At 41.2% G+C, this 14211-nt stretch overlaps 1 protein-coding gene across 2 annotated transcripts in view; it reads right to left on the minus strand.

Annotated features, from left to right (window-relative positions):
- Positions 1-14211, minus strand: part of cnot4b (CCR4-NOT transcription complex, subunit 4b) — a 139072-nt gene that overhangs the window by 20699 nt on the left and 104162 nt on the right. For both annotated transcript variants that reach the window (XM_084330029.1, XM_084330030.1), the window contains exons 9-11: positions 13516-13573; positions 11789-12047; positions 5814-6434 (exon numbers count right to left, since the gene is read on the minus strand). In XM_084330029.1, the coding sequence (XP_084186155.1) occupies positions 5814-6434; positions 11789-12047; positions 13516-13573 (938 nt within the window). The remainder of the gene's footprint in view (positions 1-5813; positions 6435-11788; positions 12048-13515; positions 13574-14211) is intronic.

Here is a 14211-nt window from a genome sequence, read left to right on the forward strand (position 1 = left end):
TAATCAAGTTTCAATTACGATGTTGGCTTCCCACGATCATAATAGAGAAAGATCATCTAAATAAAACGATCATTGTGCTGCGTGCTTAATGAGTGAAAGGAAAGCACGTTCGTTGTATTAGGAGACGCGTTTTTCTTTTTTTAGATGCACACTTGTCTTGCACAGGGAGAACAACAAGTGTCTGGTCAGATGAACAGGGAGCATGAATCATTCATAAGGTGTTCTCTAAAAATACAGTATGTGCACCTGCTCATGGGAGGCTATTTTTGTGGCAAGTCTACGTTCTGGAGCTACTGCCAAGCTCTACCGAGCCTCAAAGAAATGTTTTCAGTCTCGTTATCAAAGACAAAACAAGTAGCAGACTTTGTAAACATATGTTTGGAGCAACTTCAACATTCAACGCTCTCCTTTCATCACAATTTCATAATTTCGGGGGGATTCTACATTTCTTTATTCTAAATTCCACACATTCGGGACCAAAACGTATAGCTCAGCTCATCTAATTCTGTGCCTTTTCAACGCCGTAAAAAGCACAATTTAAAAGATGGATATTTGCCTGGTTTGAAAAAACTGTTACACGTTTTTGCTGAATAAATGGATGGTAAATGGACTGCATTTATGTATAGCAGCTTTCATCCAAAGTGCTTTACAACCTGGGCCTCACGTTCACCCACACATCACACCCCGACGGTGGAGGTGACCGTGCCAAGGTGCCAACCTGCTCACCGGGAGCAGTTAGGGGTAGGGGTGGGCGGTATGGCCTAAATCGGATTTTGGACGGTAACTGTGTATAAATGGTATATGGACTGCATTTATATAGCACTTTTATCCAGAGCGCTTTACAATTTATGCCTCACATTCACCCATTCACTCTCACATTCACATATTTGTTTTTCTTATAATAATAAAAAATGCTTTAGGAGCAGTACAGGACTTAACTATGAGGTTATTTCCCTTTCACTTAACGTGGTTCCAAGTGGTCATAAATTATAATGTACCTGTGAAAACATTTCGCGGCGTGTATATTTTTATTTGGTTACCAAGTAATGTACGTCCATTAAAAGTGGATGTTTTTGCCACTGAAACAAAAATCTAGTGTAAAGTGAAGTCTTGTTCTGAAATCCCAAACAAGTGAGCAGGAAGGGTACAACTGTGGCAGCTAAGGGTCAGTAACAGTGTTGAACTTGAGTGCTACAGTCTTGAGTGCATCGTATAGACATAATTAACATAATTAGCATAGTAGGTCATAATATAGGGACGGTAGGTTCCTTAGTAGCAGAGTGCATTCTAGTTGTCCTGAAAGGTTAACTTAAAATGTCCGTAGGGTGGTGGTGATTTTCTACACTATTTCTCAGCGGTGGAAGATGTACACAGTTTCTTTACTTAACCCTTTCACTGCCACACAACAAGCAGGACGGTTAACCCTTTCACTGCCACACTACACAAGGTTAACCCTTTACCATCACTAACCGTCGGTAGTGTGATAGTAAAGGGTTAACCTTCTGTAGTGTGGCAGTGAAAGGGTTAACCGTCCTGCTTGTTGTGTGGCAGTGAAAAGGTTAACCGGCTGTGTATTGGCGCAGTGAAAGGGTTAACCGTTTGGTTTACTGGGGTTTACTGTAATACAGGGTATCTGCGTGGGGTGTTGGAAAGTATTACATATTCATAATTCTCAATTTAACCCTTTCACTGCCACACTACCAAAACGGTAAAAAAACAGCCCATTCTGGGCCATTCTATGATAATCGTCTTTTACTGGAATATTCCAGAACGTTGATATTTGTCTGCCTATTTATGAATAGTTTTCAAATAAACGCTAGATGATCAATATTATACGTACACGCACGCCCATTCGAGCCGCGCGCTGATAATAGCCTTGTTCATTTCCTCATGGTTTTTTCAGTAAAACCGATAGAGCACATTTCACAAAACAGCTTATATCTTCATCAAAATGAGTCTGATTATCCTAACACTGATAACATAGATTCCTTACCTGACATCAGATGGTATCCAACTGGTATATTCCAATTCCTGATCACCATTCGAAAAAATCGATAAGTGTATAGATCTAACGTGCATACAGTAGATTTTCATGATCCGCGGCGCTCAGAGGATCCATAATGAACTGTGGTAACCCCGGCTGCATCAGTGGACTAGAAAATGTGGAGTACAGGATTTTTTTCCCCATCTATTTTCATTGAGTCCATTCCAAAATCCCTTATGTCATCTGGGAGACGATAAGGGGCGCTTTTTTCCACATCTGATCGCCGGCGGCTCTCGGGTAGACTAGGGTAGGCTCGCGTGATGAAATATGATTGCAGATCGCTAAAAAAAAAAAATCCGAGAAATCTCGTGAGTGGCTTTCAACGAGATATTAATAATTCCGAGAAAACTTGTGAGTGGCATAGAAAGTGTTAAAGGTAATGTTATGATGAATTGAAAATGGGGGACCCTGATGTAAACAAGACGAAAGTCTCTCTGGTCTGCATCCCCTTAACAATTGTGTGTATTGAGGTGTACTGTATTGTACCCATTCTGCAATCTGTTAATAAAATTTTCAATCAATCAATCAATCAGTTGCGGTGGGTCGGGACGGACACGGAGCTAACCTGAAACAGACTTCAGCGGGGAGACTCTGCCTGCTGGTCATCTGCAGCAGAATGCATTTATCCGCTCTCTCTGACAAATGATCCCGTATGTTTCTCATCTCTGCCTGAGGGTGTGTGAATTCAGAGCTCGAGACGGATTGAGCGGAGCTAAAATGTGCCAATTAGCGCAGAACGTTTCAGCCATTACTCAAGACGTTACAGCGAGTGGCACGGTGAATATATTATCACCTTGATGTTAAAAATGTTTGCTATGTTTGGGGTTTTTGTAGAAGGTTGCTAAGGCAGTAAAGCTAATGCTTCAATTGTTCCCGATTTGTTAACTCAAACCTCTGGGGCTAGATTCTCCACAAATCTGAATAATTACTCGCAGTAGACTAGTGGGTTCCATAATGCAAACCCAGTTTACAAAAGCTATAATACTAAGTACGGTGTGCTAATGGTCGTTCTTAGAATTAATTTGCCATTGGTATTTAGAGCAGGGTAATGTAATGCTGGCCCTCCGACAGGTCCAGAGAGTGATCATTTATTCAGTTTGACCCATTTTGGTGCAACTTCGGTTACATTGGAGGAGTGGATTTGAATTAACTTGATTGACGACAAGGAACAAACACGTTGACACACAACCCGAGACGCTGCCATTTCCTTTAGTTCTATTTCTAAATGATAAATGTGCAGGACACACCGGTTGACTCCCTACCCCACCTTAGTGATCAATGTTCAGGAGACATTGATTGACCCGGGCCTTACTTCTACCTCTTACTTTTCAAAGGTTAGGGCAGCCCAGGGGGCCCCGATTTAGAAAACCGGCTCCAAGGGTTACCTCTTTAAAAGATCCAAAATGCACACCTTTTGTTTAATCCTTTCTCCGGGTGGTGGGCTCAGTGCATTGCTCTGAGTCTATGTCATCCGGACTAGACAGAGAACACAGTGTGGTTTCAGTCATGAACACCCAATGATGTGCTGCCACCCAGTGGTCGTCCCGAGTGAGCTGGGAGCCTACCCACAATGCAACGGAGGTGGGATGACGTTATGAGTTTGTTTATTTCTGGAAACATCTTTGCGTCACCCCCTCTTGCTTTCAACTTGTGTAGGAAAATGTGCACTTGAGCATCACTTTTATCCAAAATGGTTGGTGTAAGCATGGGGCCTTTTAGATCCATGCGAAGGAGAGCGTAGAAGCAGCCTCTCAGTGGAAAGGTTAAGGGGCGCCGTGTTGCATCTAGTGCTGGTTTGAAGATGAAGATATTAGGCACTTAAGTGTCTCTCCATTGACGTAATGAAGTAAAGGAAGATGGTACAGAGAGACTCAAAAGGAGCTTCTATTCCCAGGCCATCAGGATGCTCATGACTCTATGCAACGCTAATACATCCATCTACATTCTTTGCACGCACACTCACTTTAAACATTCACCTTTAACATTCACTTTAAACACACACCATATTTGATCTATTTATTACCAAAGGATTTGCACTACATCGCTACCTCGTTTTTGCATTTGTTGCATTTTGTACTTTAGTTTTGTATATTGTATATTTTGTATAGTGTTTGGTCTTTATTCTTTTTCCTTTTTATTTTACTGTATGAAGCACAATCTTAGGGGGCTCATATAGAACCAATCTTTTCACTGTAATGTACATGTACCTGCACTTTATGCATTGTTTTTATTCTGTCAACTGTATACAAAACAAATGTTATGCCCATGTTAATTTTATGATATTTGCTGTGGGGCAATTTGGGCTGCGGCCCATGTGTGAAAGGGGCTATATATAGATAAGTTATTATTATTATATTGGAAAAAGAAAATTATGCATTGAAATGGCTAAGTCTGGATGACATTGAAACTGAGTGACCTCAATTGTCCTTTGAGAATAAATAAAGGTTTGAATGAATGCACCTTATATGTGACAAATAAAACAACTTGCTGTGGAAAAGCTGTACTTCGCTCCACATACGGCACTTTGAAATCATGGTTCAGACGCCAAGAAAAAGTCTAGCTCAAAACAAAAAAATAACAGAATCAGCGCCATTATGGAGCTAATGGGGGATGGGCATTTTCTATTTATTTCACAAAATCATGTACTGGAACATACTGTAACCTAATGGCGTTTTTAGAAGGGCTAATGTAGCCTGTAAAAAGTGCATTTAAGTATAATAATGAATTCTGATTACTTCTCGCATTAGACATAAAAACATAGTATTTTATTTATTATTATTATTATTATTTTTTATACATGAAGTCAGAGGTGTATCTGAAGTAATGTGAATGAACCTACTGAACCCACTAGAAATCGGTTGCGTCGTTGAATATGACACATGGCAAGTGCCATTGTCGGCACTGAATCGTGTCACCTGTAGAAAGGCCTGCCGACCTAAACCAGTCGACTGCATGAGACAAACAGGTAGTTCATCCTGGCACTTCTCTCATCGTTGTGCATTAGCAAGAATTAATCATCTGGTCGTCTAAGCTCGATTTCAACATGTATTCCAACACCGTTGGAATGGAATCCACCTTCAAATGATTCTTAGGGTTCCTCAGATTTGCAATGACGTGTCGCACCACTCGTTAAGACATTTATAAAATATTGTCAAATATTGTCAGTTTCCCATCGATGAAATGGAAGGAAACAAACAAACAATGACGACTTAGTCCCGTGACAATCTGTACTTCGTAAACGCATACACAGGGTATCTGCAGGTCTCAACAAGTAAAATTTAAGACTTTTTAAATACCACTTAGAGCAATGTTATACCAATTTCACGACCATACTAGCAAAAAAAATTCTAAATAAAATAGTGACTCCGAACTGAAGGCTGCACTTGCCAATTTAAATTCTTGCACGTTCCATACAACGCACCAAGCTGCAAAAACTATTTGAATACAAAAACATTTCATATACCGGTATTCAATATTTTTTTATCTCCCCCAAAAAATCAATACCTGTGCAAATGTAAAGACTTTATAGTACCTTTTAAGCCCTTAACCCTTTCACTACCACACTACAGAAGGTTAACCCTTTACTATGATAGTAAAGGGTTAACCTTCTGTATTGTCGCAGTGAAAGGGTTAACCGTTTTGGTAGTGTGGCAGTGAAAGGGTTAAATTGAGAATTATGAATATGTAATACTTTCCAACACCCCACGCAGATACCCTGTATTACAGTAAACCCCAGTAAAGATGCCTGTGTGTCCCCCGGGGCTCTCACCTGTGATGGGGAGGCCTCCCAGCCCAGTGCTGTGGTGCCCCGTCAGCAGAGTCAAGTCCAAGAAGCTGCTGTGTGCCATGGAGCCCGGCGGCTGCGCGTGGTTTAAGTGCGCAAAGTTATTGCGTGTGGAGGAGGAGGCGGCCATGCCCATCCACGGCTGGCGGGAGGCCGAGGTGGAGGAGCAGGAGGACGACGAGGAGGAGGACGAGGAGGAGGGCGATGGGTGCACGGGGAAGCCGCCGAAGGAGGTGTAGATGGCGCGGTGGGGCTGCTGCTGGTGGTGCTGGTGCTGCTGCAGGTGGGAGAAGAGGCCCCCGGAGTTCAGGGGGAAGTGGTGGCTGTTGGGCAGGAGGCCACCCGGGGGGCCGTTGGTGGCGGGGCGCAGGGGGGGCAGCGGCGGGCCGTGGTGGTGGGGGAGGAAGGGGCCGGGCGACAGGGAGGAGGAGGAGGGGAAGCTGCTGTCCTGCACCGAGAGCTCCTTCTCGATGAGGTCGGCCAGGGCCCGGCGGGTGATGTCGAACGGGTCGAAGCCCAGCTCGTCGTCCTGCTGCTGCTGCTGCTTGGAGGAGCCGAAGCCGAAGGCCGCCTGCCAGTCTGTGGAGGACGAGACCGGGATGGTGTCTGCAGCGTGCGGGAGAGAGCGCCAGAGGGGTGGGAGGGAGAGGAGGGCATGGGATCAGCGTTAACAGACTCCAAATCTCGCAGATCAGCAAAAAACAACATAATAAAGGAGACATGGTTATTCCTGTGCCACGGGACGGATCAAGTTCAAGTTTGTTTATTATTTGTCAGAACAAAATACAGTATAATGAAATGCTTGTTTCTGTATGAGCCCCTGAGAGTGTGCTACATGCAGTAAAAATAAAGTACCGTACTTTTCGGACTATAAGCCGCGGCTTTCCCCCCCATTTTTCGACCCTGCGGCTTATATAACGGTGCGGCTTATATGCGACTCGACGTGACCAAACCCGAAAATGTTAAAATCTAAATATAGCTTTTTTGACTGCATTGAAATGTTATTTATCTGTTCCCTTATTTGCTAAACTTAATACAACTTGTAAATTAGTTAATTCTTGTTATTTGTCCGACAGTATTGTGTCCCAATGCTAATTACATATGGTAATTAAACATTAAAACACCTGCGTCTTATAGTCCAGTGCGGCTTATATATGTACACATCATTCAATTTAGCTGCTGCGGCTTATAGTCAGGTGCGGCTTATAGTGCGAAAAGTACAGTAAGTAAAAAAAAATTAAGAAAAAGTAGGTAGTCAATATACCGGTACATACCGGTATATACAATACAGAGTAAAATGAGTAAACAAAACTTGGGGTAGGGTGCAAATGAGGTATGAATGTAGTGCAAATCTCTTTAATAATAGATAAATATAAAGTGTGTTAAAGTGTCTAAAGTGAATGGTATGGTGAGTGTTTGTTTAAAGTGAGTGTGTACATGTGGATGGATCGGTCAATATTGTGTGAACACACGCACCACTCTCTCCTAAAGCTACAAATCAAAAGAGAGAAGCTTTGGAATTGTGTTGTGATCTGGATGCAATCTGGGGCAAAATGAATCAGCCGATGACTTTGTGAGGCCAGAGATGGTTTTTGTGTGAATGGTGTCTGTATGCAGAAGCACCAGAGGGAGGGGAGGGAGAAGAGGGCGTGGGATCAACGTTAGCAAACTCAACCTCACGAATCAGCACAAAACAACATAATACAGGGGATGTGGTTTGATCTGAACTAGGAAAAACTGCTTTCTCCTTTGATAATAAACTTGATTTGTAGAGCACCTTTCATACAAGAATTGCAGCTCAAAGTGCTTTACAGCAGCAAAAAATAAACGCATGAGCACAAAATTGACAAAAAAGTGCAGACGTCAAATAAGTATAAAATAGACCGTGGTCGAAATAGACAACGTCGAGGTAAAGGCATAGAACACCAAATCACACAGTTCTTCATATCAGGATCTAACATCCCAATAGGCCTCTTTGTTTACAGTTTGATTATCACTGATACACATCCTTTTAATTGATGCTTCCAAGACCTGGAATGCCCTCCGACTGACATCGGGCTGAAGTTGAAGGTCCTTCCTTCTTTTGCTGCATTTAAAAGTATGATCTCTGACCGATGCGTGTCGACTTGTAACAGTCTTAGCCGATTTGTTATTGTTTATTCTTATTTTATTATTGTGCCTATATATGTATGAAATTGTTGATACACTGCATCTCGTTTCTGGTCGCTGTAAATGACCAGGGGACAAGATCAGTCAATATTTTGTGAACACACGCACCACTCTCTCCTAAAGCTGGAAATCACAAGAGAGAAGCCTCGAGTTTGAGTTGTGATCTGGATGCAATCTGGGGCAGCAGCAGCACTGCAAAATTAATCAGCCGATGACTTTGTGAGGCCAGAGAATGTTTTTGTGACTTCCTACACCCAAATTAGTTTTAAATCCTGGTCCAGACTGACTAGCAATACTAGAATTTAAAAAATCATGTTTGAATTTGAGATGTCTACAAAGTCAGTGCCCTAATCACCAGTTATCATCTAATCTGTCCCACATTTTACCTCGAAAGTGTTCTCTCTCGACTGTGTGTGTGTGTTCGCCACACTATGAGACTATGCTAAATTACAGGTAATCTCTGTGTTGTGCGTGGGCTGAATGAACAACATACGGCCATTTGTGCAAATTATATTTTGGGAAGTTAGAATTCAATTCTGCACGCTGCACGTGCGTTCCGTTGGTGGTTAACGTACAGTTGCATTCGTTCGGTACACAGAGCATACTGAACCAAAGGTCCAGTACTGAAACGGTTCAGTACGGATACGTTACACCCCTAATAGATATAGTAAAGGACTATGTGCAGGTAAGTACAGACAGGTGAGGATAGGTATATATGTGGTGGGAATAAATATATATATGGTATATACAGCATTATAGTACATGCTATCATACAGAGCTAAGGGTTATGTGCAGAACAAGCAAGTATATAGAGGGGTATATTTAGACAAATATGGGTATATATACAGTATATGCAGTAGACATAAATATAGCGTGGACTATTTTGCTGCCATCTATTTTATGCTTATTTTATGTCTGCACTTTATGCATTGCTCGTGATCTGACAATTTTGTGCTCATTTTATGCCTTATGTCTTTTTGTTACTGCTGTAAAGCACTTTGAGTTGCAATTCTTGTAATAAAATAAGGTTTATTATTATAAGATAAAGATAATATATTCCTTTATTGATCTCCTTGGGGAAATGCAGGCATCATAGCAGCATGGAGGAGGGTAGGTACAGGTACATGGTAATAGTAGATGACATAATACAGGTAATACAATTATAGTACAGTAGAAAAGTTAAAATAGGCGGTGTAAACAATATAATTAACTCTTGAGTATACGCATCTGAGCAAGTAGACTGTGTAATCAAGGTGCAGATGAGGGTCTGTATGCAGTTATTCAGTTTGTGGTGTAATCCTGTGGAATGGCTTAGATGAATAAACAAAAATTAGCAAGAACATTGTACAGTTAAAAAATAGATATGACAACTCTCATTGATGAGTAAAAAAATTAGGAGCTCTAAAATTGTTATTTGATATACCGTATTTTTATTTCGGTAATAAAAAGAAATGTGTAATGTTTATTTGGTTTGTTATTTTAGGTTTGTAAGAGCTTTTGTTTACCGGTATGTATGATATTGTGAGAAAGGGGCAGGACTAGATTAAATAGATATGACAACTCTCATTGATGAGTACAAAAATTAGGAGCTCTAAAATTGTTATTTTATATACCGTATTTTTATTTCGGTAATAAAAAGAAATGTGTAATGTTTATTTGGTTTGTTATTTTAGGTTTGTAAGAGCTTTTGTTTACCGGTATGTATGATATTGTGAGAAAGGGGCAGGACTAGATAAGCATTTGCTTCCTTCTGCTCCTTCTCAAACTAATTTGTTTATCATTTAACTAATTCAGCGCCAGTCACAAGAAATCGTTATTTCTTTTATTAGCTATATCCATTCATTTTTCATCCATCCAGCCTGATGTCATAATTGGGAATGGTTCCGAGCTCGCAAAAGGGAAAATGTCGCCGCCTACGCCTTCAAGCCGGTATTGCACTCTATTAGAAATGATGTCGTTTTTTTTCTGGGTTGATCTGAGCCGTGCGGGCGGGGTTTAAATACTCCGGCAGGACTAGCGTTTACAACGTTACATCTGCGATGCTGCCCCCCCCCCCCCCCCTTCATATGCAATGTCGGGCAATGTGGGACGGACCTCCACGAGCAGTATTTGGAATGGCGATCAGATAATTGGATTATTTTTTTCTTTTGCATTACATCAGAGACCCGGTAAGGACTATATATATAAATTGTGTTGATCTAATATTTCTTTCTACCCCGAAGCTGTCTGTGTGTGTGTGGCTGTGTGCCGTTGGGTGCAGGAGGTGGGGGGGGGGGGGGGGGGGGAGGCGCCTCGCTACGAGAGCCATTTCATGCTTGCACGAGGAAGGATAATAATGATAATCTAGCGTTGATTTCAGGAAGATTCGATAATCAGGCGAAAAATGACAACGTGTTTTAGTGTATTCCACTAAAACGCTATTATCGCGTCTTTTCCTGGGATTACTAAGAATCACCAAAACTATACTCATATTCAAAACGGTATAAAACGGAAATGTACGGATGATCTGTTGTGTGCATGTTGACTAGAAGCAACTCACTGACAATCGACAGGTGTATTAGACCCATAGCTATAATATAAGATATATTTTAAGCACTCGCAAATCTCGCAGTCTCCCCATTGATTAAAGCGATGGCGTTCTAGCGCCCCCTGGCTCATTAAGCGATGGCGCTGGATGAGTTAATGAACATAAGAAGAATGTAAGATTTCATTTTAAATGTTTCTTTAGTTTATCATTTTTATTGTGTTTTTATATGGTTGATTGTTCGAGATAAAATAAACTCAACTCATAGGGGTTCCCAAAGTGGGGGTCGCGAGCCGCCGCGGGGGGGTCGCCAGATGATTTTTTTTTTTGCCACTTTTTTGCAGTTGTAGAAGCAGGCCAGGCCAGTGTTTCTAGTTGCAGCAGCGCAATAGTTAGATAACCTAGGGGGAGAACAACCAGGAGATCACTGCAACTCACACAAGTTGGAGAACTATCTCTCTCTCTCTCTCTTGCTCTCACACACACACAAAGGGAGCCGCATGTGATTGGTGGAGGCGGGACCCTTACAAAAAACTGTTGTTGCTAATCATTGACGCATGCTAGCCTGTAATAATCCCCCCCAGAAAAATCTACTTTGCATTTGCTATATTGCAAATATATGCCATCACACACACTGGCATTTAAAGGGTTAGAATTATAAAATGAATATGTGGTGTTATGATCAGGGCTGAAGTCGAATAAAAGATTGTATTTTTTTCAATCTGAGATTACAAAAAAACTGAAAATCCATCAAAATCAGTGTTGTTGCTAATCATACATATGCTAGCCTGTTTTTTAACAATAATTTGTGATGCCATCACAAACACTGGCATTTAAAGGGTACAAATAAAAAAAATCCTGCACCAGAATGCAGGAAATTAAGTCTTTGTAACAAAAAAAATCCTGGTGGGGGACCCCCAGACCCCCTGCTTAAAAAGTGGCCTGACCTGGGGCTATATTTTGGACTATATTTCCTGGCCTGAATGATTTCCCCAGTCCGGCCCTGGTTAAAAGCCTCCAATGCTTATTAGTGTGTGTGCGTTTGAACGTTTGCATGTTTCAACCATACATTTCCATTTATAAAAAAATAAAAATAAATACGTTTTTATTTATTTATTATAGTACTTTTTTTTTTACCTCATATAATAGTGGGGGTCACAGCTCTCTGACACCGTTATTTGGAGGTTGCGGCCTGAAAAGTTTGGGAACCCCTGAGTTATATCACGCATTATTATTACTATTATTATATTCAGTGAATTTGACCCACCTGAGGCGAAGAGGCTCTGTGGCTCCGGTGCCGTGGGCCAGTCGGAGGTGCTGTTCTGCGGGGAGCCGGGGAAGCCGGCCAGGCCGCTGGGGATGGGGTTGGGGTGCCGGAAGTTGCTGTTGTCGGAGAAGAGGGACTGGGACTCTGCGGCCGCTCCCTCGAAGGGCGAGCGAGCCGTGAGGCCTACGATGCTGATGGGCACCACCAGGCTGGGCTTGGTGAGGCCAGGAGGGGGCGACGGAGAGTCACTGCCCATGAGCTAAGATTGGGGAGGGAGGTTGAGGTAGAGAGAAAATGGTAAATTTTTACAGGTGCAGCTCAATAAATTAGATTAGAATATCGTGGAAAAGTCCGTATATTTTGCTGTATTGATGCAGTAATTTGTGCAAAAGGAGCCCCAACCAAGTACTGAGTGAACATACATGAACATACTGTTCAGAAGGCCGACATTTCTATATTACAATATCTTTTGTAATTCTTATGTAATATTCAAACTTTTAGATACTGAATTTTGGGCTGTAAGCCATAATCATCAAAATTAAAACAAATAAAGGCTTGAAATATTGTGATTTAGATGTGTAATGAATCTATAATCTATGAGTTTCGCTTTTTGTATTGAATTACTGAAATAAAATAACTTTTCCACAATATTCTAATTTATTGAGCCGAACCTATATAGCAGCTTTTATTCAAAGCCCTTTACAATTTTTGTTCCTCACATTTTACCCATTCACCCACACATTCGGCGGAGGCGACCAAGCGAGGTGCCGACTTGCTCATCGGGAGCGGTTAGGGGTTCAGTGTCTTGCTCAAGGACACTTCGACACGCTGGAGATACATGTTCTAAAAAGGCATTGGTTCTCAAAGTTAATTCATTCATTAGATCTTTAATCTCAAAAGATCATTGAGATCATTTACAATGACGTCGAGAGGAACAATACATAATACAAGAATATAAAAACAGAAAAGTAAACCAATTAAACAATTCAAATAAATCAAAACAACTGCAGACTAAGGTGAAATGATTGGCCGTTATAGATTTAAACTGACCAATTGATAATAAAGTATTGAGTGGGGCCACTCCCATTTTTCAGGGGTCCACAGACAAATGTGGACATTTCATTTCACTAATAATTTCTTCACTAGAAATTAGCACTAAAATAATGTCTATGAATGACTATTCTGCCTCTGGTTTCACGCCCTCTCATCTCCACAGATCTAAATCATAATCTGAACAACAAATATCAGTCTCCCGTAGGGGTGTAACGATTCGACCTCACAACGATTAGATTAGATTACGATTCCTCAGGCAACGATTCAATGCATCATGAAATCTCTTCATTTGACCATGATTAGTTTCGATTAGATTAATTTTCCTATCAGTTAATTCCCCCAAACATTTTGAATACACAAATGTGGCTGGTGGAACTGATTCACTCAGCATGAATGGACTATAGGTCAATAAAAACAATACACAAAATATATATTTTCTTAAATAAATTATTATTATAATTTTTTTAGATTCTAATCGATTCTAACATTTTCAAATCGATGCAGTTGAATCGTCACATTAGGATTGATGCATCGATACACCCTACTCTGCTATGATGACATTGTATGAAATTAGGCTCCCATGGCCTATTTTGTATAGCAATTAGGAGGGTCCTTGACATGCTGTTCTTAAAAAGGAACACAGATCATAACAAAGAGTTGAAGTCTCTTCTTACCAGCTGTGAGGTGTCACCGTTGCCTATACTGATGATATCTGGCAGTTTGTGGCTGGGGCTGCGAGAGAGAGAGAGAGGGGAAGAGCAGAGGGAAGTCAGCAGCGTGCAACGCCAGACTTGGTAAACCTAAGTCTTTGTGGTCAGAACTACAGCCCACCAATACTAGACATGGCTACGTCACCAGACACGCCGTGGGTCTTCATTTTACTCTACCTCTACCAAGTAGAAATGCACTTAAGAGAACCGTAATGTATAGAGCAGCTGCTGCATACTGGAATTGTATACCTGTGAAGATAAAGATGATCAGCAACAAATGTACTTTTAAGAAAAAGTTGAAGGATGCTGTTATGAATAGTGAAATACAGTTGAGTTACTGATTTATTTAGTTAGTATTGGTAGTTTAGTTAGTATCGTATTTGTGGTTGGAGCCTTTGTGTGTGTTTTTTGTTTACTAGATTTGAAAGATGTTGAGAATGTGCTTAGGCTAAGGTGTTTGTTTTTATGTTACTGTAATGTTATGTACTGTAATGTTGTAGGTTGTGTGTTAGGACCCCAGGAAGAATAGTCTTTCACCCATGGGTGTAGAGTATGGGGATCCATAAATAAACAGATAAACACTTCACACACTGGTGAAGGAGCAGGAGCTGCTGTGAGAGCAGAGGGCCAGTGGCTGCTTCACATGACGACAAGTGGATA

The sequence above is a fragment of the Notolepis coatsorum genome (genome assembly GCF_963971535.1).
Source record: "Notolepis coatsorum genome assembly, chromosome: 15".
In the NCBI taxonomy this organism is placed as follows: domain Eukaryota; kingdom Metazoa; phylum Chordata; class Actinopteri; order Aulopiformes; family Paralepididae; genus Notolepis; species Notolepis coatsorum.